A 24,219-nucleotide genomic window follows, 5' to 3' on the forward strand; every position below is an offset into this window, starting at 1 on the left:
GGAAAAGAGCTTAAAGTTAAAGGCAGAAAATTTGGCTATAAGAGTCAAAACATAAAACCTAAAAATGGGCTATAAGAAGAAAACTTATCCCCATTAAAATGTCTAAGTTTTAAGCTTAAGCTTTTTATAAGTCAAAAATTAACTGAGGAAGATAAGAATTATGCTTCTTTTTTTTTTTTAGAATTATGCTTCTTAAAGTTTAATTTTCGGCCGGCACTGCGGCTCATTAGGCTAATCCTCTGCCTTGCGGCGCCGGCATACCGGGTTCTAGTCCTGGTCGGGGCGCCGGATTCTGTCCCGGTTGCCCCTCTTCCAGGCCAGCTCTCTGCTGTGACCCGGGAGTACAGTGGAGGATGGCCAAGTGTTTGGGCCCTGCACCCCATGGGAGACCAGGAGAAGCACCTGGCTCCTGCCATTGGATCAGCGTAGTGCGCCGGCTGCGGCGGCCATTGGAGGGTGAACCAACAGCAAAGGAAGACCTTTCTCTCTGTCTCTCTCTCTCACTGTCCACTCTGCCTGTCAAAAAATAAAAAATAAATAAATAAAGATTAATTTTCACATTAAATATTTTCGCATTAAATACGAATATTGTTGAAAAGAACATAAATCTACTATTTTCTACCTTTTCGTTTATAGTGAAAGTAACAAAATAAAATTTAAAATATTGTTATAAGCATGCTAAATCTTACACATTTAAATACTTTTCCTCCAAGGAAGTTTGTAGCTTTTTTTTTTTTTTTATTTGACAGATAGATTATAGACAGTGAGAGAGAGAGAGACAGAGAGAAAGGTCTTCTTTCCGTTGGTTCACTCCCCAAATGGCCGCCACGGCCAGTACTGCACCGATCCGAAGCCAGGAGCCAGGTGCTTCCTCCTGGTCTCCCATGGGGTGCAGGGCCCAAGCACTTGGGCCATCCTCCACTGCACTCCCGGGCCACAGCAGAGAGCTGGCCTGGAAGAGGGGCAACCGGGACAGAATCCGGTGCCCCAACCGGGACTAGAACCCGGTGTGCCGGCGCCACAAGGCAGAGGATTAGCCTAGTGAGCCGCGGTGCCGGCCTGAATCTAACTTTTCATAGAGCTAGAACAAAGAAAGTTCTTAGAAAACAACAGATACTCCCCGTAAATTTTGAACTGAATCTGAATTACTTTAATTCGAGTTAACTTTGCCGATTATCTAGTCTAAGTTTAAGATCTAAGTAGTTGTACTTCAAAACATCTGAAATATCCTCATGCAATTATTTCTGTCCTGGTGAAGACTAAATCCCATCAAAACCGTGTTTTAAAAAGTGGCTAAAAATTCATTATAAACTTACATTAATAACACAGGCATCTTTTGCATGACCTTTATCTGTAATGTAACAGCCAATAGGAAATCCAGGATTACAGAATCTCTGACCATCTTCCACATCGTAACACCACGTTACAGGCATATTATCCACAATCCTATGCACAGAAACCAGAGTCAGGTTAGAAGAGGATAAACGTGACTAAGAGTGACTGCCCAAATCACTGTCATCACACTGTAAAATTCCAGTCTAAATGCCCATGATTCCAAAAATCAAAAAGAATGTACATGAAAATGAAATGTGGTATTTCAAAAAGTAATGACATTATGCCAATATCTGATACACTATAGTGATAAAAAGAACTTTAAGCCTCTTTGAAACTATAAGTGTACATAGGAAGTTTTATAACTTAATTGTAATTGCTAACTGAATGATATTATCTAGACACCAAAGCATAATCTACCTTTAGTTTGACATTCAAGGTTCATAACAGCTACAGACCACTATTTCTAATTCCTTTAGAACATTTAACTACTTCAATAAAATGAAGAGGGGAGGTGTTGTGGCACAGCAGGTGAAGCCACTACTTGGAACACTTGCATGCGACATCAGAGTGCCGGTGTGAATCCTATCTACTCTGTTTCTGCGCTAGCTTCCTGCTAATGCTCCTGGAAAGGCAGCAGACGATGGGTGGAGTGCTTGAGTCTCTTCCACATGCATGAGAAACTCAGAATGAGTTCCTGACTGAAGAGGCATCTCTCAATCACTCACTCTGTATTTCATATACATAAATAAATAAATATTTTGGGGCTGGCACTGTGGCAGAGTAGGTAAAGCCTCCGCCTGTGGTGCTGGCATCCTATATGGGCACTGCTTTGAGTCCCAGCTCTCCACTTCCAATCCAGCTCCTTGTCCAGGAAAGCAGTGAAGATGACCCAAGCACTTGGGTCCCTGCACCCACTTGGGAGACTTGGAAGAAGCTCTTGGCTCCTGGCTTTCAATGAGCCCAGCTCTGGCTGCAGTGGCCATCTGGGGAGTGAACCAGTGGATGGAAGATCTCTCTCTCTCTAACTCTGTTTCAAATAAATAAATAATCTTTAAATATAAATATAATTGATATAAGAAAATATTTAATTAGTGTCAGATGAAAAAGGTGAAAACTTACAGTATTTATTGAAATTATAAATTCAAATTATCTCTAAAAGAAATACTGCTACAAAACTAGAGAACCAAATCTTTCTCAAACTCTACAGTGCAAGAGAACTGTGCTGAAAAAGGACAAAAGTAGAAGTGCTGTAGCATTTATAACTATATAAAGTCTGAGCATGTGGTCCCTTATGCCCAGAGCACACTGCAGGATACCAATAAAAAATTAGTAAAATATACTAACTATATTATAGTCATAAGACAACACTCCAGGGCATGTTTTATTTCTTAATTAATGTAAGCCTTAGGAAGTAAAATTATGATTCCATATTCACCAAATGTGTACATTCATGACCCAATAAAACACGCCTCACTACATTTAAATGCTGTTTAATAGTACCCAATGTACTAAGCTTTAATATCACCTATCCTATTAAGTTGCTTATTATAACCAGTAGGCTACTAACTGCAATGAAAAGACTATAAAATATTAGAAGCATAAAATCAATGCCATGTAAAATAAACAATTCACATTTTTAAAGGATTAAAGATTCAGTTAAAATTTTTTTAGATTGAGAATGTAGTTCAATCAATAAGTACATACTAGTAATACATAATATCTTTATATTATATCAAAGAGCAAGTACTATATAAAAGTTATAGTACTATTTACAGAATGAGGAATTAGGAACAATTTATTTTTTTAAGCAAACATCTTAAATTTATATAATTCTTTGACATAATAGTCTTTTTCTAGTTATAGGACACATTAAAATACAATGACAATAGCAAACCTCTTGAAATACTTTAAGTTAGAGAATAGTATTTATTTGAATGTTTAACATCAAAAAATTAAAACTCGCCTATTTCCACTCTGACAGCAGGAAACATGTATGAGAAGCGGCGCCGCAAGGACGCAAGCTGAGTGACCAGTTCCAGCTTTTTACTACTGGGGCTCCTTTCCATTATCCCCTCTAACCTCCACAGACTCCACTTGGCACACTTCTACCAATCGAGTTTTGTTTTAACTCATTTTCCTAATAAATTCCAAAAGGTTCTGATCAGAATGGAATAACCCATGTGGGGGTGAAGTACTTAGAAATACTGCAGCCAAGGGGCCGGTACTGTGGCACAGTGGGCTAAGCCTCCACCTGCAGCGCTAGCATCCCATATGGGTGCCAGTTCCTGTCCCACCTGCTCTTCTGATCTAGTTCTGCTATGGCCTGGGAAAGCAGTACAAGATGGTCCAGGAAACAACGTTGTGACATAGCCAGTAAAGCTGTCGCCTGCAGTGCTGGTATCCCATATGGGTGCCAGTTCAACACCTGGCTGCTCCACTTCCGGAGCAGTCCTTGGGCCCCTGCACCCTCGCTGGGGACCTAGAAGCTCCTGGCTCCTGGTTTCAGATGGGTGCAGCTCTGGCCATTGTGGCCAATTGGGGAGTAAACTGTCGGATGGAAGACCTCCCTCCCTCCCTCCCTCACTCCCTCCCTCTCTCTCTCTCCCCACTCTGTGTAACTCTTTCAAATAAATAAATCTTTAAAAAAAAAAAAGTTCCTTGCAACGAGGGTCAGATGGGAGAGAAGTGATGGCAAATTCCTTTTCTTTTTTAAAAAATATTTATTTATTTGAAAGGCAGAATGACAGAGAAGGCAAGATGGAGACAGATCTTCCATCCACTGATTCACTCCCCAAAAGGCCTCCATAGATTGGGCTAAGTCAGACAAAGCCAAGAGCCAAGACCTCCATCTGGGTTTCCCACACAGGTGGCAGCACTAAAGTGCTTAAGCCACCATCTGCTGCTCCCCAGGCACAGAGCAGAGGGCTGGACTGGATGAGAAGCGGGGACTTGACCTGAAACTCCAGTATGAGGCATTGATGTCCCAAGCAGCAAGGGTAACCTGCTGCACCACACCCCCCTTAAACGCAGGTTTCTGAAAGTACCCATTCCTTCCTCCTTCTTCTAACAGTCCCGCATGCTGTGGGGAACTTCCTCCTGGGCGGTTTAAGCACATGCTACCCAGGTCTGGCGAACAAAAGACTCCGTGGAAGCACAGACAACGAGTTTACAGACAGGCACGTGAGCCAAGGCTGTTTTTCCGTTCTTTATATATGGCAGTGGGAGGCAGAGAGAAGAACCCTGGCAAGAGAAGGGAACAGAAACTCCACCCACAGGACCTGGTCCCTTCTGAACTGAGACTTACTGCTCGGAACTTCCCTGAGGAGAGCCAAAAGTTCAATCTGAGATTCCGACAGAAATTCAAGGACACAGACAGACCACCTGCTTCAGGAGCTCACTCGTGTGAGAGGAAGGCAAAGCACACGTAAACTCTGACCCTATGTAAAACTCAGGGATTTGCAAGCCAAGGGTTGGGTTTAGGAAGCTTTTAAAAATATTCTGTGTTTGAATACTGTGTAAATACCTGCTACTTTAGAAGCAAAAATAGGCTTTATTTTTACTTATTTATTTCAGAGGCAGAGCAATGGAGGGAGGGAGGGAGGAGGAGACTGGGAGAGAGGGAGAAATGTGCTCCCATCCAGTGGTTCCCTCCCCAACTGTCTGCAAGGACTGGTACTGGGCTACAGCTAACAGTTAACTCAACTTGGGTCTCCCAGTGTGGATGGTAGGAGCCCAATTACTCGGGCTACCACCCCTGCTTCCAGGGTCTGCAATAATAGGGGCCTGAAGTGTGGATTGAACAGAGGTGCTTTTTTGGTGAAATGGGCTTCTAAACCTCCAGACTAAATGCCCACCACAAAACAGAACTGTTTTAAACGCTTGCTGATTTTTGACACAACTGGTACAGAATTTGTTAAAGTTACGTACACCATGGTGGCAAAATTAAAGCCAGGTTAAGCAAAATATCAGTGTTGTATCTGAAGTATACCTTATTTATCAAGCATCAAAAAGTTAAATTTGTTCTCTATGAACATTTCTTCATGCCCCACAACTCCCCACCCCACAGGGAGTGTAAAATACAACTCCCCGCCCCGTGCATTTTTCTGGAAAACTGACCCAGGCCCTTCCCTAAAGCACAGCACACTCCTGTTGACTACACATGAATCAAAGACACACCAACATATCAGGTCCACCTACCCAAAGTATTACAGCCACCCAGGCAGAGGCAAAACATGGCCTCTTATTCGATGACATTACCTTCAACAATCCCCTGGCAAGCAAAAGCCACCACTTCATGATACTACTACTAGTAACAGAAAAGGAAATCAACTGATTTGCTCTATTTTATAGTCATTTAAACAGTCCTTTAAACAGCAGTTTCATCTTGCACAGAAAACAGCCAAACATCCAAAGGCTCGTGTCTTACCAGTGATGCTGATAATTCAGTAACATACTCTTTTTCAGGAAGTCTAACTTTTGCTTATCTTCACCTTTCTCTGTGTGGTATGTTTTTGTACAAACAAGCTTACAGGTCTCCTCCTTATTAAATGTAAACTGTTAAAAAAAAAAAAGCAGAAAGCAAATTAAGAAAAAATACCCAGGCCCTTCAACAATAACACAGAGTAAAAGTACACACTAGGCTCAGTAAATTACTTAAACACATTCATGTTGGTAATAAACATTTTCAAATTCCTTATAGCTCAATCATTTTTCAATTTCAATTTTATTTCTCTAAAAACTTAAGTCATTAATTTTTCTTTCGACAGATTTTTCTTCTTAAATAATTTCAATCGTTCTACCTCTTAAATGCAATTGAGTCCTGGAAGAACAAAGAAACCCACAGGTGGACTATCAGTCTTTCCATAGTAATATCTCACCGTCACGTTTTAGAAATTCTGGAGCTGACTGCTTTCTAATAAGCCAATCTTTGTGTTCAAATATTTGATAAATAATGAGACGCGCCCTCCTTAAGTGCCAAGTAATGGAGATTCAGCACTGAATAACAGACAGGATGAGGTAAGAAAAAGCCAAATTTCACATTAGGCTGCCACAGGAAACACCTGCATCCCCTATCAGAGCACTGGCTCAAGTTCTGGCTACTCTGCTTCCAATCCTGCTTCCTGCTGATGTGCCTGGAAAGGCATCAGTCGATGATGGCCTGTTTGGGACCCTGTCATCTACGTGGGAAATGTGGATGGAGTTCCTGGCTTCTGGCAATGACCCAGGCCCAGCTCTTGCCTGCATTTGGGGAATGAACTGGTGGACAGAAGACTGGTATCTCTCTTTCACTCTGTTTTTCAAATAAAGCTTAGAAAAAAAATCAGGGTCTTACAACTCTTTTTACATTTCAAAAACTGGTTGGACCCCAATAAAAAAAACACAAATGGTAGGCCGGCGCTGCAGCTCACTTGGCTAATCCTCCACCTGTGGCACTGGCACCCCAGGTTCTAGTCCCAGTTGGGGCACCAGATTCTGTCCCCGTAGCTTCTCTTCCAGTCTAGCGCTCTGCTGTGGCCTGGGAAGGCAGTGGAGGATGGCCCAAGTGCTTGGGCCCTGCACCCGCATGGGAGACCAGGAGGAAGCACCTGGTTCCCGGCTTCAGGGCAGTGCAGCGCCAGCCGCAGTGGCCGTTGGGGGTGTGAACCAATGGAAGGAAGACCTTTCTCTCTCTCTCTCTCTCTCTTTCACTGTCTACTCTGCCTGTCAAAAAAAACAAAAACAAAAACAAAAAACCACAAATGGTAAACTTTCAGAATCTTATTTACAAGCACAGTCGAAATACAAATTTCAATGTTTCAAAAACTAAGTTTTAAAAACTACAGATTCATCCAATATATAAAAATAACAACTTGTTGGAGCTGGCACTGTGGTGTAGGGGGTTAAGCCCCCGCCTGCAGTGCCAGCATCCCATATGGGTGCTGGTTCGGGACCCAGCTGCTCCACTTCCGATCCAGCTCTCTGTTATGGCCTGGGAAAGCAGCAGAGATGGCCCAACTCCTTGGGCCTCTGCACTCATGTGGAAGACCCAGAGGAAGCTCCTGGATCATGGCTTTGGATAGGCCCGGCTTAGTCCGCTGCAGCCATCTGGGGAGTGAACCAGTGGATGGAAGACCTCTGGAACACTGCCTTTCAAATAAATAAATAAATAAATCTTAAAAAAAAAAAGCTTGTATAAAACTATGACATTCACAGGCCAGTGTTGTGGCTCAATTGGTAAAGCTGCCACCTGCAATGCAGGTATCCCACAGGAGCACCTTTTAAGTGTCCTGGCAGCTCCACTTCCGATCCAACTCTCTGCTAATGGCCTGGGAAAAGCAGGGGAAAATGGCCCAAATGTTTGGGCCCCTGTCACTCACATGAGAGACCTGGATGAAGCTCTTGGCTCCTGGCTTCAGCCTGGCTCAGCACTGGCTGCTGCAGGCATCTAGAAAGTGAACCAGCAGATGGAAGATCTCTGCTCTCCCTCCCTCTGACTTTCAAAATAAATAAATAAATCTTTTTTTTTTTTTTTTTTTTTTTGACAGGCAGAGTGGACAGTGAGAGAGAGAGACAGAGAGAAAGGTCTTCCTTTGCCGTTGGTTCACCCTCCAATGACCGCCGCGGCCAGCGCACTGCGGCCGGCGCGCCGCGCTGATCTGATGGCAGGAGCCAAGAGCCAGGTGCTTTTCCTGGTCTCCCATGGGGTGCAGGGCCCAAGCACCTGGGCCATCCTCCACTGCACTCCCTGGCCACAGCAGAGGGCTGGCCTGGAGGAGGGGCAACCGGGACAGAATCCGGCGCCCCGACCGGGACTAGAACCCGGTGTGCCGGCGCCGCTAGGCGGAGGATTAGCCTAGTGAGCCGCGGCACCGGCCAATAAATAAATCTTCTTTAAAAATTACATTCAAATATCAGAAAGAATTTGTCTTATTTAAAAAATAATTTCCATGTGAACTCTTGGTACTACTTTACAATTTCTGATTTGTATATTTAAAACTATTCTGAAAAAGAAAGTTAAGTATCTATTTCCTAGTTTCCAGAAGGCTGTCATCTACCATCTACACAGACTCATAATTGTATATTTTTAATACATTCAAGCTTTATTATAGTCAGCAAAATGTTATATATGTTTTACTTCTAAGCGGTCCACTTTTCTTTTTTCAGAAGCAGACACAGAGTGTACCTTCATCCACTGGTTCACTCCCCAAATGTCTTCAAGATGCCTGCAGGAAGGGAGCCAGGAATGCAATCCAGGTTTCCCCAGTAGATAACAGGAACCCAACTACCCAAGCCATCAGGGCTGCCTCCCAGGGCCTGCATTAGCGGGTTCTCAGGATGCGGAATGCAAGCATCTTAAACACTAAAGCCAATGCCTGCCCCAGCCCACTCCTTTGTAAATTATTTATTAACATTCCTAAACCAATTGCTATTCATCAGTTCAGAAGTGAAGTGTGAATGCAGCCCGCTGCTGCCACCTGCCAGCCAAGATGCTAATTTGGCCTGCACTGATCTTTCTATTCATATAATAATATTTGTACCATTACTTGACATTTTTAACCTTACATGTACACTAAAGGTTCATATTTTAAAAGTAGAAAATGGGAAAACGAAAGCATGCAGACTAAGGAATCAGATGCATTTGCTAGTCTCTTCATCTGGAACACCTTCTCCTAGGCATTCCCAGGGCTTATTTCCTCACTTGCTACAGGTTTTTTTTTTTTCCAAGACTTTATTTATTTCATTTGAGAGTTAGAGCTACAGACAGTGAGAGGGAGAGACAGAGAGAAAGCTCTTCCTTCTGTTGGTTCACTCCCCAAATGGCCGCAATGGCTGGAGCTGTGCTGATCCGAAGCCAGGAGCCAGGAGCTTCTTCCTGGTCTCCCATGTGGGTGCAGGGGCCCAAGCACTTGGGCCATCCTCCACTGCCCTCCCAGGCCACAGCAGAGAGCTGGACTGGAAAAGGGGCAGCTGGGACTAGAACTGGCGCCCATATGCGATGCTGGCACCACAGGCAGAGGATTAACCTACTGCGCCACAGCGCCGGCCCCTCTTCAGGTCTTTTACTCACCTCTTAGGGAGATTTTCTAAATTAAAAATTTTAAATATCATCTTCGTAGTAAGTCTATGTAAAACTGCAAATTCCAAGGCTGGTAGCAGTTATGAAGTTGTTTGAGGCCTCTGCATCCCAAATGAGAGTGCAGGTTTGAGTCCTATCCCTTACACTTCCATTCAGGTTTCCTATTTTTTTTTTTTTTTAAGATGTATTTATTTATTATTTGAAAGGCAGAGTTACAGAGAGGCAGAGGCAGAGGCAGAGAGAGAGGTCTTCCATCTTCTAGTTCACTCCCCAAATGGCCACAATTGGCTGGAACTGGGCCAGTCTGAAGCCATGAGCCAGGAGCTTCTTCCAGGTCTCCCACACAGGTACAGAGGCCCAAGGACTTGGGTCTTCCTCTACTGCTTTCCTAGACCATAGCATAGAGCTGGATTGGAAGTGGAGCAGCTGGGACTCAACCAACTCCCATGGGGGATGCCAGCACTGTAGGCAGCAGCTTTACCCGCTATGCCACAGGGCCAGCCCCACAGGTTTCCTATTAACAGGCATACAGGGAGGCAGCAAGTGATGCTTCAAGGACTCAGGTTCTTGACACCTACATGAGACCTGAATTGAGCTTGGGAGCTCCTGCTTCCAGCCTGGCCTATCCCTGGCTGTTGTGTGCATCTGGGGTAGAGGCTATTGCAGGCAATTGGGAAAGCATTCTCTCTTTCAAATAACATGAAACCATTTTTTAAAAATGTTAACTCCTCTATCCTCATCCCCTGATTTATTTTCAACAGTTCTTTCATCAAACTACTTCAGTAATTGACTGCTTCTTCTCCCATCAGAAGAGCAGACCCACAAGGGCAGATGTTTGTTTTGGGCACTGCCATATCCCATGTCTACCACAGAGATAATAGTCAACAAATGGGTTCACTGAGTGAACCTCTCTCTGAGTTGGAACACTGTGCTGGCTTTCCCTGTGTTTACGGCTGGGTATTATGGGCTTTCTGTTCACTAATGATTCCTGTTCTTCATGTTCACTGGGCACACTACCCATGTCCTCCCTCTCACCATCTCTTAAGGTCAAGGCACATATGAACAGAAAGATGGGGCTGAGATATCATTAGAGTATTGAATTCGCTTGTACAATTAAATAAATATCCCTGAAAATCACCCTCTGCTATTAAAAAAAAGGCAGCAACTTTCAAAATATCACAACAGAGATGGTACACAACTACTATGCATGGCCTGCTAAATACTCTCAAGTCCATACCAAGTTCCTTCCTCCCCAGTGACTTCATCCCATTAGACCTTAAAATCTACTCTCTGAAAAGTTTAAAATTGATATTTTCAGGATAAATTCCAGATTATATTAGACTAAGATCTATCAATGGCTGGAAAGTACACATTCGCAGTGGATTAAGCCTGCACGATGATATGTCTTTTTCCCACAATGCAGGGGTGGGGAGAGCCAGTAATACGAGTTCAGGTATGGGCATCTGCCAGACGTGTGCTCCATGTAATGAAGAGCCAAGGGAGCCTGGGGAGGCCGTGTCCTGAATGAGAAAATAGGGAAGTGCTGAGAGCAGGTCTAAGCCACAGGAAACAGGACCAGAAGCCAGGAGGGAAGCCAGGAAAGGCAGCTGACAAGCCAGGGAATAAAACCTGGGGTAAGGTTACAGTTATTAAAATCAACGTTCTGTGGGGGACAGATGCCCACGGTAGAGAGTTAGGTAAAAATGCAAAGTGCAGAAAACTATGTTTAAACATGAACAAGTGAATCCAAAGAAACTGTAAAGGGAAGAGACGCACTTTTCATTTTCTACTCTTCTGCACCATTTAGTCTGGATATGGTGATACACAGTTATCTTTCTAAAAGAGACAGACAATGTTCTGGGTGCAGCAGGCAAGCAGATAGAAAATGAACAGGGGACTATGCGATGTGCAGTAAGAGCAAGCTTTAAAGGTGATCGATTTAGAAGCAATTCTGGGAGATGATGAAATATATGTGAAGAGAATATTTTATATTGTGCTTAGTTTAACTGATGTCCGAAAAATGTATCAAAGATTTCCAAACATACTTCCAGTGGTCAAAATAGAAAGGCTGGCTTCCTGAAAATGCAATGGGGGAACAGAGGCAGCTTTACACTTGCCAACAGAGAAATCAACAGATACTGCTTGAAAAGAGGAGGCAGGATACACAGAGCAGCTGAGACCACGGCTCATGCCTGGCAGGCACAGTTCTAGGCTCTGGTGGGCAGGGATCTGAGCACAGTCCTCAGGCCATCACCTTATCATGAAACACCAGCTGTATGCTCACTAAAACAGCCTTATCTAGGACGTGTTGTAAGAAGGACAAGGATCCTTCTAAACTGTGATTTTAAGAAATTATTCCTGGATGCAAAAAGAGAATGAGTTCCTCTTTCACTGTGAGGGCTAGAGTTATCTCACTTTATCAAAAAACAAAAGGATACTGTAACTAATGAATTTCTGTATAATACTAAATACAAACCTTGTATGGTGAAGGTTCAATTCTTTCCCCGAATAACACCTGACCAAGATTTTCAGATGGGCGTTTTCCTTCTGATGCTTGGCAAAAATCAAACCTGGAGTAAGAGTAATATTTAAGCGGTCACATAAACACAAGAGGGAACAAGGAAATAACAAACACTCCACCAATCTCCAGAGCAGATGAGGTGTGGTCATTCTAGCAGCTCTAGTAGGTAGATAAAAAACACATTCATACCAAGTCCCAGGTACCACATGTCCCCCAAACAAAGCAAAATTACCCCCCGAAAATTACACCTTACAATACTCTGATTCCTAATATTCTTTTACTAAAATGTAAATTACAGGATTTTTAAAAACTGACATATTTTCTAATTGATTTCTGTTCATTCCAATGATAAAATTATCTACATCATTTTTCAAATGAATTCTGCGTGCTTTATCTCCTTTCATTGTAACTTTCCACTCCATATCTTTACTTAAAAACGACATTTCAGCGGCCGGCGCCACGGCTCACTAGGCTAATCCTCCGCCTAGCGGCGCCGGCACACAGGGTTCTAGTCCCAGTCAGGGCGCCGGATTCTGTCCCCGTTGCCCCTCTTCCAGGCCAGCCCTCTGCTGTGGCCAGGGAGTGCAGTGGAGGATGGCCCAGGTACTTGGGCCCTGCACCCCATGGGAGACCAGGAAAAGCACCTGCCTCCTGGCTCCTGCCATCGGATTAGCGCGGTGCGCCGGCCGCAGCGCGCTGGCCGCGGCGGCCATTGGAGGGTGAACCAACGGCAAAGGAAGACCTTTCTCTCTGTCTCTCTCTCTCACTGTCCACTCTGCCTGTCAAAAAAAAATAATAAAAATAAATAAATAAATAAATAAAAATAAAATAGTCTAGATTTAAAAAAAAAATGACATTTCAGGAAGATCTACTAAGTATACCTAGGGTTCTGTCTCATCCCAATATACTGGCCAGCACATCCTAGTATAAGAAATGCTTTGGCTAAACACTCTGAGGACAGAGTTGTGGAGAACACATATCCAGGCACCTGTAATATTCTGTCCGTGTTATAATTCCCTTGTATTACTAACCAATTTTATTTTAATATACTTTTGTTTAAACATTACAGCCTAATTTCAGCATTGCCATAGAAAACGAAAGGGCAGTCCTGTGTTCACCCAGGAACACTATGAGGAGTGCCTGACCCCAGGACAGAAATGGCAATACATTAGTGAGATTCCAAAAAGGAAAGTCAATCTCAGGTGATAAAAGACTGAGACTGGGGAGACTCCAAATGAAGACATACCATCTATTAGATACCGCAGATCCACTGACTTTCCTAAGAATATTTCTAAGATTTAAATAGAACTTGTTTACTTAGGAGAACAAACACACACTAGAAAAAGCATGTTAAGTCTCCAAAAGTTATACAAACTATGATCTGTTCATTCATTCAATTTTGTGCTCTCCTATATATTTAGGACTATGAATTCTCAGGGGATAGCCTTACTTTTGAGTGTAATGCTTTTCTCTATGGCAAACACACTTTATTCTTTTTTTTTTTTTTTTTTTTTTTTGACAGGCAGAGTGGACAGTGAGAGAGAGAGACAGAGAGAAAGGTCTTCCTTTGCCGTTGGTTCACCCTCCATGGCCGCCGCGGTCGGCGCGCTGCGGCGGGCGCACCGCGCTGATCCGATGGCAGGAGCCAGGAGCCAGGTGCTTTTCCTGGTCTCCCATGGGGTGCAGGGCCCAAGCACCTGGGCCATCCTCCACTGCACTCCCTGGCCACAGCAGAGGGCTGGCCTGGAAGAGGGGCAACCGGGACAGAATCCGGCGCCCCGACCGCGACTAGAACCCGGTGTGCCGGCGCCGCTAGGCAGAGGATTAGCCTAGTGAGCTGCGGCGCCGGCTAAACACACTTTATTCTAAAACTCTTTAAATAGCACAGAAATTCTAAGCCAACTAAAATTTGTAAACTGATTTACAATATGGAATACACTTATCAAATGATACATGATATGATATACATGCAGCATTTTTCATAGTACTAAAAAATTGGAAATAATCTATGTTTATAAATTGAGAATTGGGAGAACAAATAGCACATGGGAACTCTACAATGGAATAATGGGCAGCCACTAAAAAGAACGAAGGGGCTATACTCTGACTTGCAAAGATAACCACAAAATATTCAATGAAAAAAGTAAGACTCATATCAAATCTAGCAGTATGAACCTACTTTGGTTCCAAATAAAAATGCATAAATGTGGTTATATACATAAGAATACTCAAAGAAAAAATGAGGAAAAGAAGACATAAAAGTCTAAGTCATTTCTGGGGGCTGATTATGTGGGATATAAGTATTTTACTTTAAAATACATGAGAGGTTTTTTTTTTTTTTTTTTTTTTTTTTTTTTTGACAGGCAGAGTGAACAGTGAGAGAGAGAAAGAGAGAAAGAGTGAGAGAGAAAGGTCTTCTTTTTCCGTTGGTTCACCCCCCAACAGCCGCTGCAGTCAGTGCGCTGCAGTCGGTGCGCTGCGGCCAGTGCACCGCGCTGATCCAAAGCTCGGAGCCAGGTGCTTCTCCTGGTCTCCCATGCGGGTACAGGGCCCAAGCACCTGGGCCATCCTCCACTGCACTCCCGGGCCACAGCAGAGAGCTGGACTGGAAGAGGAGCAACCGGGACAGAATCCGGTGCCCCGACTGGGACTAGAACCCGGGGTTCCAGCGCCGCAGACAGAGGATTAGCCTAGTGAGCCGCAGCGCCAGCCTGAGAGTTTTTTATAATTAAAAATTTTTAAGAAAATGGTTTTCTGTCCAGATAAACAAGGAAATCCACTGTTGTAGCTGGTGTTTCAAAGCAAAAGAAAATGAGTGCCACATTTTAACTCTGCCCTGAAAGTAGAGAGTATACTGTAAAAACATTCTCAGGCCACGTACATTCAAAAATGCATACAAATTCATCCACAACTGTGGAGAAAGCAAAGTTCTAAATGTTCAAAGTTTAGATGAGTCACATAAAATCTTACATAAAACCAAGTTGAAAAACTTACGCTGTATATTCATAGGGAAGAACTGATTCAACTGAGTCGAGTCTGTTCACAAACAGTTCTATTTCAGCCTGAAAATGAAGAAACACATAATCAGAATACAAACAACTGGAGAGAAAGCCTTAAGTCATACACAGAATTGAAAAAAAATTTGATGTGTTTGAAATGTGAAACTTCATAACATCCAACCTACTTTAAATAATTCTTTTAAAATCCATTCACTGAGTGGATTTATATGCATTTAAAATAAAACAACTTTCAGAGTTGCAAATGCCTCCAATATTTTCTTTTTAAAGATTTGTTTTATTTATTTGAAAGGCAGAGTTACAGAAAGGTAGAGCCAGAGAGAGAGAGAGAGGTCTTCCGTCCATTGGTTCACTCCCCAAATGACCACAACGGCCACAGCTGAACTGATCCAAAGCCAGAAACCAGGAGCTTCTTCCAGGTCTCCCATGCCAGTGCAGGGGCCCAAGGACTTGGGCCATCCTCTACTGCTTTCCCAGGCCATAGCAGAGAGCTGGATTAGAATTGGAGCAGCCGGGACTTGAACTGGTGCCCATATGGGAAGCCAGCGCTGCAGTCTGGGGCTTTAACCTTCTGTGCTACAGTGCCAGCACCAGCATCCAATATTTTTAAAATTTTTTTAACTCCTAAATTTTATTTTAAAAAATGAAGATAATTTAAAAGCATTCATTACATTCATCACACTGATACTGTTTTTTTGTTGTTGTTGGTTTTCTTTTTTGAAAGGCAGAGAGACAGAAACACAGAGCGAGCTCCCTTCCACTGGTTCATTCCCCAAATGCTCGTAAGAGCTGGTGAGGTCTGGGTCACCCCTGCCAAAGCGAGCAGCCAGTAATTAGGGACTCAATCCAGATTTCCCACACTAGCGGCAAGGAGCAAACTGTGTGAGCTACCACCGCTGCCGCCTAGCACGTGGTACAGCAGGAGCATCAATCTAGGCACTAAGATAAGGGATGCACACTTGCCAACCAGCATCCTATACGTTAGGCCAAATGCCCAACCCTATATGCTGTTTTTACAAATCTGGTTTCCAAATTCATTATTCTGCTGTATACAATTTTTTTAATTTAAACATCCTCACAACAACCAAGAAAGGCTGCCAAACTGGTCAGGAATTTCCAGATTTGTTATAGTAGAAATATTATCCCACACTCATATACTCCTAAGCACACAGAAGACAGAGGATGACCACATGTCTAGCCTTACTGGACTTGCTTTGATCAGTTTGTGAATGAACCACACAGTCTTACAGTGATCAGACAGAGTTCAGCAGCAGGAGAGGGGGGTAAAAGCTGTTTTTAACCTCGTAAGAGATACAGGATAATTGAAAGCTACGTCTTCCTTTTGAAGCGTCCAAAATTTCTCCCAGGTGTAGATGAAATTTCTTAAGACCAATAACAGTGATCCATCCTCAAAAGCTCACTGCTATTCACGACAGAATTCACTAGTTGAAGGCGGCAGCAAGTCATTTTTGCCCTGAAGCACTTTCGGAGCTAAAAGAAGCTAGCTATTTGGGACAGACTGCTCCGGCTGCTTCCTGACTCTGATCAGACTACATGGAATGGCATAAAGCTATGCCTAGCATTCTGATCTTACTTGTCAGTGCTGTCACCAGTCTTCTGTGCTTGCTAACATCCCCCAAAGAGGAGACATCTGACACACAATTTAGACAAACTAGTAGTACACTGCCACTGCAGCAAATCACAGCGGGCAAGAGCAGACTCGTGCCAGATCACCTGCATTCTAATCCCAGCGCAAGCACTAACTAACAGGGCAGCTCTGGTCAACTTTTTTTTTTTTTTTTTTTTGACAGGCAGAGTGGACAGTGAGAGAGAGAGAGAGAAAGGTCTTCCTTTGCCGTTGGTTCACCCTCCAATGGCCGCCACGGCCGGCGCGCTGCGGCGGGCGCACCGCGCTGATCCGATGGCAGGAGCCAGGAGCCAGGTGCTTCTCCTGGTCTCCCATGGGGTGCAGGGCCCAAGTACTTGGGCCATCCTCCACTGCACTCCCTGGGCCACAGCAGAGAGCTGGCCTGGAAGAGGGGCAACCGGGACAGAATTCGGCGCCCCGACCGGTACTAGAACCCGGTGTGCCGGCGCCGCAAGGCGGAGGATTAGCCTAGTGAGCCGCGGCGCCAGCCTAGTCAACTTATTTCATGTCAGTATCCTCATAGGTGCTTCAGTTTTTTTACAAAATGGGAAAAATAGTAGTTATTATCATAGGGATACGAAGATAAATGAGTTAACATTCATAATGTACCATATATCTGGAAATAATTTAATGATAAATAAATTTAATGATATTTAGAACAGAGAAGGACTAACTATGGTGTTCATCCACTAAAATTTTCATTTAACATTCATGATACACAATGGGAGACATTATTAGCCTTTGCACACATAGGTTAAGCAAAACCAAAAATTCAAAATCTGAAACTTTTTACTTGACATGATGGGTCACAGTCAATATACAGAATTCTTCAAAAGGTTACCTAGAATTACCTTTATACTATGTGCATAAGGCATATGTGAAACAATGACTTTTGTATTCAGATTTTGGTCCCAACTTCAAGATATGTCATGTTATATGCAAATATTCCAAAATCTGAAAAAATCCAAAATCCAAAGCACTTCTGGTTCCAATCACTTCCAAAAACGATACTCCACTTGCAGTGCTGAAAATAACATACACAAACCTTACAATTCTACTTAAATGAAATGACAACTCAAAGGCAACACTGTCTCCAACACAAAAAAATTTCACTGTGTTCCCCTGCATAAAATATTTCACATTGTACCATCGGTCCTTTTAGCTAAAAAGATAATGGTACATGACACTGCAACATTACAGCTTGCTTGAATAAGCAACACAAATATATGTGACTGTTCTGAAGGCAAAATTTCCATATGACAGCTTACTGTGTCAAAGTAATATTAACTAATTAGAAAGATAAATCAGATTTCAAACCATCTATGAAACATATCTTCATGAACAATGAAAAGCTAATCTAGTTCATATCTCTAGATTTCTCTCTAGGAAGGAGTGGAGATACTCAATTTTATAGCTTTCAATGTTTTTGAGTTTCAAAATCCATAGAGCCACATTGTCATCACTTAAGCTAAGTCCCTCTTGTTCAGTTCAGAATGATTAAGAATCTGTATGCGGGAGCCAGGTGCCTAGGCTTAAAACCTGATGCTCACACTTACTGTGTGGTCATAAACATGTTTCCTCACTTCTTTGTGCCTCAGCTTTCTCATCTGTGGAATGGAGGTAATAATCAAACCTACTTCAAGTGGTTTTTGAGAAGCTTCAAGAGCAGTGCCTGGCACAGTCTTAAGTAAGTTGTGTGCAACTGTGCAGCAACGTCCAACAGACCTTGGAGCAACAGTGGAAACGCTCTTTATCTGCACTATCAAATACGGTAGTCTCTGGCCACACGTGGGTAACTGGACACTCAGGATGTGGTCAGCATGACTGAAGCACTGAATTTTAAATTCTATCTAATTTTAGTTAATAGTCAGAGGAGGCTGGTGGCTTCTGCACTGGACAGCACAGCAATACCACCGAATGCAGTTTAATACTGTTTATGTGACAGCTCTCCATACACTCACACTCTGCTCACCACAATCTTTTCTTTTCCTGGAAAAACAACTCTAACTTTATTTATGTAACCCAGAAGTTGGCAATTTTTTTTTTCTGTAAAGAGTTAGAAAGTGACTATTTTAAGTCTTGCAGGTCATGCAGTTTTTGCCTCATTGAATGAAATCAACCACAAGCAATACACAAACAGAGTGGCCACAGACCAACAAAAGTTTATTTATGGGCACTGAAATTTGATTTTGATGTAATTCACACTCATCACCAAGTATTCTTTTGATTTTTTTTCTCTAGCTGCTTAAAAATGTAAAAACAAAACAAAACAAAACAAACAAAAAAACAAAACAAAAAAACCCGCTTAGCTCAGAGCCCTACAAAAATCACTGGGCTCCTACTCCATCCCTGAGCAGCACTGTCTGGGTATTTGTGTGTGTGTACGTGTGTGTGTGTGTTCGGCTGATTTCTAGAAAAGCAGAGTGACAGACCAGGAGCAAAAGAGAGAGTGAGAGTGGCTCTAGTCCCGGTCGGGGCGCCAGAGTCTGTCCCGGTTGCCCCTCTTCCAGGCCAGCTCTCTGCTGTGGCCAGGGAGTGCAGTGGAGGATGGCCCAAGTGCTTGGGCCCTGCACCCCATAGGAGACCAGGAAAAGCTCCTGGCCCCTGGCTCCTGGCTCCTGGCTCCTGCCATCGGATCAGCGCGCCGGCCATGGCGGCCATTGGAGGGTGAACCAACGGCAAAGGAAGACCTTTCTCTCTGTTTCTCTCTCACTGTCCACTCTGCCTGTCAAAAAAAAAAAAAAAAAAAAAAATAGAGAGAGAGAGACAAAGATATCTTCCATCAGCTGGTTTACCCTCTAAATGGCTCCAAAGCCAGGAGCCAAGAACTCCATCTGGGTCTCCCAAAAGGATGGCAGGAACCTAAGTACTTGGGCCATCATCCACTGCCTCCCAGGATATTAGCAGGAGTTGGATCAGAAGCACATTAGACTGGGACTCTGATATGGGAATGCAGTCACTCCAAACAGTAGATTAACCCACTGTGCCACAACACATGGCCCCAGGGTATTTTTCAATGTTAATAAACTTACATCTCAGAGGACCCAAAGCAAGGCACATTATTTAAAGATCTGAAGCTATGTGAAAAATTTTAGGACATTACCTAAGGAATGTGGCAAGAATTTTGGTTTAGCTTGTTGCTCTGTCGTCCCTAAAGCACTGCTCTAGGATTACAGATTGAGAGAAAAGGACTCTCATTTTCTGACTCCTCTCAGACCCCCTCAGAGGCACAATTCTTCAGAATGGAAAGATGCTAATCTTCTGAATCACTGTCTCTTTGGCTGTTTTCTTTGGGACTTGCCCTGCTCTCATGACTTTCTTAACAGTTATGCCAATGGAATTACAGCAGAATTTAAGGTTTAGACACCCAAGTTTCTTAGGTGTAGAGGGACATTACTCTCTACCCATATGCACAAATTCTTCAACAGTACTCTTCATCTCTTTCCTATATTGCAAAACAGATAGCTCGAGCTTGTTGTCCGAACAGTATTTCTCTTCAAATACACTTTCTTAAATTGTCTGTGACCAAATTACTTACTACTTTTTTCTCTTACTTAACTTTGAAAGCTTCTGGAAATATATTCCCATTAATTTTACATTGTATTACACATGGAGTTTCATATTCTACCACCGGCAGATTAAAAACTCCATGTGTGTTCTTTTTCCTAAATTTAAAGCCCAAATTAGCCTTCAGCACCAGCCCTGAAAGTCTCCACTATTACCATTCCCCATGGACTTATCTCCTACCCTACTCAGCCCTTAAGCTAACCCACACTGTTTCCTTTAAATAATCTTGTAAAAATCTTAGAAATCAGAGAGAGAAGGAGAGGCAGAGAGAGAGAGAGGTCTTCCATCTGCTGGTTCACTCTCCAGATGGCCACATGGGCCACAGCTGTGCCAATCCGAAGCCAAGACTTCTTCTGGGTCTCCCACATGGGTGCAACGGCCCAAGGACTCGGGCCATCCTCTACTGCTTTCCCAGCCCATTCCAGAGAGCTGGATCAGAAGTGCAGCAACGGGGACCTGAGCCGGTGCCCATATGGGATGCCGGCACTGCAGGCGGCAGCTTTACCCACTACACCACAGCAGCGATTCTAATATATCTGATAGTACAGTTCTGACATCCTTTCCTTCCCCATTTTCTTATCTGTACTGTATTAGTTTTTACCCACCTTATATTAATTAGCATTTTATCTAAAATCAAATCCTCATTATCTGTCAACTTATCCTGATTGGATCAAGCAGCTTCCAATTCTACTCCTAATACCAAAGGTGGTAAAACCAACACCTAACAGGCATACCCTTTAGCCTTGCTCTGTGATTTGTTAGTGTCTATAACTATAAGGGGGTGGGCGCTGTTGCACAGCAGCTTAAGCTGCTGCTCCGGATGCCACATCCCACACTGGAGAGCCTGGGCTGGAGTCCTTCCCCTACTTCTAATACAGCTGCCTGCTAATGTGCACCTGTGAACCTGTAGGTGATGCAAGTACTTGGGCCCCTGTCACCCATGTGGTAGACCCATCTGAGTTGCAGGCGCCTTGCTTCAGCCTGGCCATGCCCCACCTGTTGAAGGCATTTGGGGAAGTCTGTTGCTCTGCCTTTCAATTCAATAAAAATTTAAAACAAAACAATTCTTTTTTTTTCTTTTTTCTTTTTTTTTTTTTTTTTTTTGACAGGCAGAGTGGATAGTGAGAGAGAGAGACAGAGAGAAAGGTCTTCCTTTTGCCGTTGGTTCACCCTCCAATGGCCGCCGCGGCCAGCGCGCTGCGGCCAGCGCACCGCGCTGATCCGATGGCAGGAGCCAGGTGCTTCTCCTGGTCTCCCATGGGGTGCAGGGCCCAAGCACTTGGGCCATCCTCCACTGCACTCCCGGGCCAGAGCAGAGAGCTGGCCTGGAAGAGGGGCAACCGGGACAGAATCCTGCGCCCCGACTGGGACTAGTACCCGGTGTGCCGGCGCTGCAAGGCGGAGGATTAGCCTATTGAGCCGCGGCGCCGGCCAAAACAATTCTTAAAAAAAAAAAAAAAAAAAAAAAGTATTCATTAAAATGACATTTTAAAAATAACTCTATAATTATAAAGGGCAGTCCACAAAATTTTCTGAACTAGGGGTTCACGTTGTGGCCCAGTGGGCTAAGCTGCCACATCCTGTAAGGGAGCACCTGTTTGAGTACTGGCTGTTCTGCTTCAGATCCAGCTCCCTGCTAATGTACCTGGGCAAGCAGCAGGGGGTGGCCCAAGTACTAGTGGCCCTGCCACCCATGTGTGAGACCAGAACGGCCGAGTCTCTCGTGGTTTTGGCCTGGCCCAGCCCTGTCTGCTGTGGCCATTTGGTGAGTGAACCAGAGACAGATTTCTCTCTCTCCACCTTTCAAATAAATGAATTTTTAAAAATATTTTTTCCAAACTAGCAAAACCCTCAAAACAATACTTCTCCCAATCTTTTACCTCTAAAAACAATATTAATTTGAACGCAGAGCACAGAAATAGAGAACATGATTTCAGTTTGAAGGGTCGCTGCTCTCAACAAACATGTGCTCTTGGGCAAGTAGTAACTTTGAATGTGAGACTGAACAAGTAACAATGCAACAGGCAAACAGTACTTGCAGAAGTTGGCACAGTTATTTGAATAAGCACAGCTGTTATCCACTAAATAACTGGACACTCTTGACACTGAACAAGGAGTAGTACACAGGTAACCTTGATGGTTTCTGTGAGAGGCCTTCCCCGACCCCTCCATCAAAGCAGTGGGGGTTATTAAAGGACATTAAGACAGCAGTAAGTCTTCTGAGCTAGTGTTTATGCCTATTCATTACTCTTATCTCGGCTACAAGTCTAGAGAAGGAAAGACAATAAACAAGCACAAGTCTCATAACAACCTAATGAACTAGAGATTATTCACTCTATTTCAGACAAGGAAGAAAGCTCAAAAACCGGACTACAGAAAACAGTGAGGAAACCCAACCATCACTACCACCACTTTTCATTTCTGCTTTCATTCCTCTCAAATTCCTTTGTTTGTCTCCTTACTTTTATGGGAAAAAATAACTCCTTACTTTTACTTTTTTGACTCCTTTTTGCACCCTTACTTTTATGGGACAGTGAATCTATCTTAGATTCACCACTAATTTATAAACACATTTCTGTTATTTAGGAAATAATCAAACACACTTTGAATATTCCATTCATCTCAGCTATTTCTGTGCCACTTTCACTCACTATGCCTTTTTTTAAATTGTGAGAACCTAAAGACTTAAGAAATATCATGTCATTTAAAACATGCTAGGGGCCGGCGCCGTGGCATAGTGGATAAAGCTGCCGCCTGCATCCCATATGGGCGTCGGCTCGAGTCCTGGCTGCTCCACTTTCGATCCAGCTCTCTGCTAGGGACTGGGAAAGCAGTAGAGGATGGTCCAAGTCCTTGGGCCCCTGTACCCATGTGGGAGACCCGGAAGAAGCTCCTGGCTTCAGATAGGTGCAGCTCTGGCCACTGCGGCCAACTGGGGAGTGAACCAGCGGATGGAAGACCCCCCCTTCTCTCTCCTTTGTAACTCTTTCAAATAAATAAATAAATCTTAAAAGACATGCTAAGATTCTCTAAAATTACAAATGAAAACATCTTTGATAGGTAATAAACCGACTTATATTTGTAAATATGCTACATTTGCAATTACTTTAAATATTGACCCTTCTGCAAGACAAGAAATTTCAAAAGTCTGAAGAGATGTCAGAAAGTTTGTGGAAAAGCAGAATGAAAATATTTCGTGAAAAATGCATTTTCCATGAGCTGTCTGAGGATCTCTTGTATTACAGAATGAGCTCCTCCGAATATGGCAGTGGAGCAAATGTCAAAAACTGGGAAAAGGAGGGGCTGACACTGTGGCCTAACAGGTAACACTGCCAAAAGCAGCTATGAGTGCCTGTTCATGTCCTGGCTGCTCCACTTCCCATTCAGCTCTCTCCTATGGTCTGGGAAAAGCAGAAGAAGATGGCTCAAATGCCTGAGTCCCCGCACCCATGTGGGAGACCCAGAAGAAGCTCCTGGCTTCCACCTGGCTCATCTGGGAAGTGAACCAGTAGATGGCAGATTTCTCCCTTTCTCTATAATTCTTTCAAATAAATAAATAAATCTTAAAAAAAAAAATCTGGGAAAAAGGAAATGAGACTGCCAGAGATTATGTGGTTCAATCACATGATGTCCACAGACATCATGACATTCATCCCTAAAAAATATAAAGGCCGGCGCCGTGGCTCAACAGGCTAATCCTCCACCTTGTGGCACCGGCACACCGGGTTCTAGTCCTGGTCGGGGCGCTGGATTCTGTCCCGGTTGCCCCTCCTCCAGGCCAGCTCTCTGCTGTAGCCAGGGAGTGCAGTGGAGGATGGCCCAAGTGCTTGGGCCCTGCACCCCATGGGAGACCAGGATAAGTACCTGGCTCCTGCCATCGGATCAGCGCAGTGCGCCGGCCGCAGCGCACTGGCCGCGGCGGCCGTTGGAGGGTGAACCAACGGCAAAGGAAGACCTTTCTCTCTGTCTCTCTCTCTCACTGTCCACTCTGTCAAAAATAAAAAATAAAATAAAATAAAAAAATAAAAAATACAAAGACATGGATACATAAAACATGTAAAAATGTAAATAACTA

At 43.6% G+C, this 24,219-nt stretch overlaps 1 protein-coding gene across 2 annotated transcripts in view; it reads right to left on the bottom strand.

The window, feature by feature from the left end:
• The window catches only part of TM9SF2 (transmembrane 9 superfamily member 2), a 70,961-nt gene that overhangs the window by 37,475 nt on the left and 9,267 nt on the right, over positions 1-24,219 (bottom strand). For both annotated transcript variants that reach the window (XM_051850483.3, XM_008260141.5), the window contains exons 2-5: positions 14,907-14,974; positions 11,868-11,961; positions 5,762-5,889; positions 1,317-1,446 (exon numbers count right to left, since the gene is read on the bottom strand). In XM_051850483.3, coding sequence (XP_051706443.1) covers positions 1,317-1,446; positions 5,762-5,889; positions 11,868-11,961; positions 14,907-14,974 — 420 coding nt within the window. The remainder of the gene's footprint in view (positions 1-1,316; positions 1,447-5,761; positions 5,890-11,867; positions 11,962-14,906; positions 14,975-24,219) is intronic.

The sequence above is a fragment of the Oryctolagus cuniculus genome, chromosome 9 (assembly GCF_051225735.1).
Source record: "Oryctolagus cuniculus isolate XC-2025 breed Fujian yellow rabbit chromosome 9, ASM5122573v1, whole genome shotgun sequence".
Lineage (NCBI taxonomy): Eukaryota > Metazoa > Chordata > Mammalia > Lagomorpha > Leporidae > Oryctolagus > Oryctolagus cuniculus.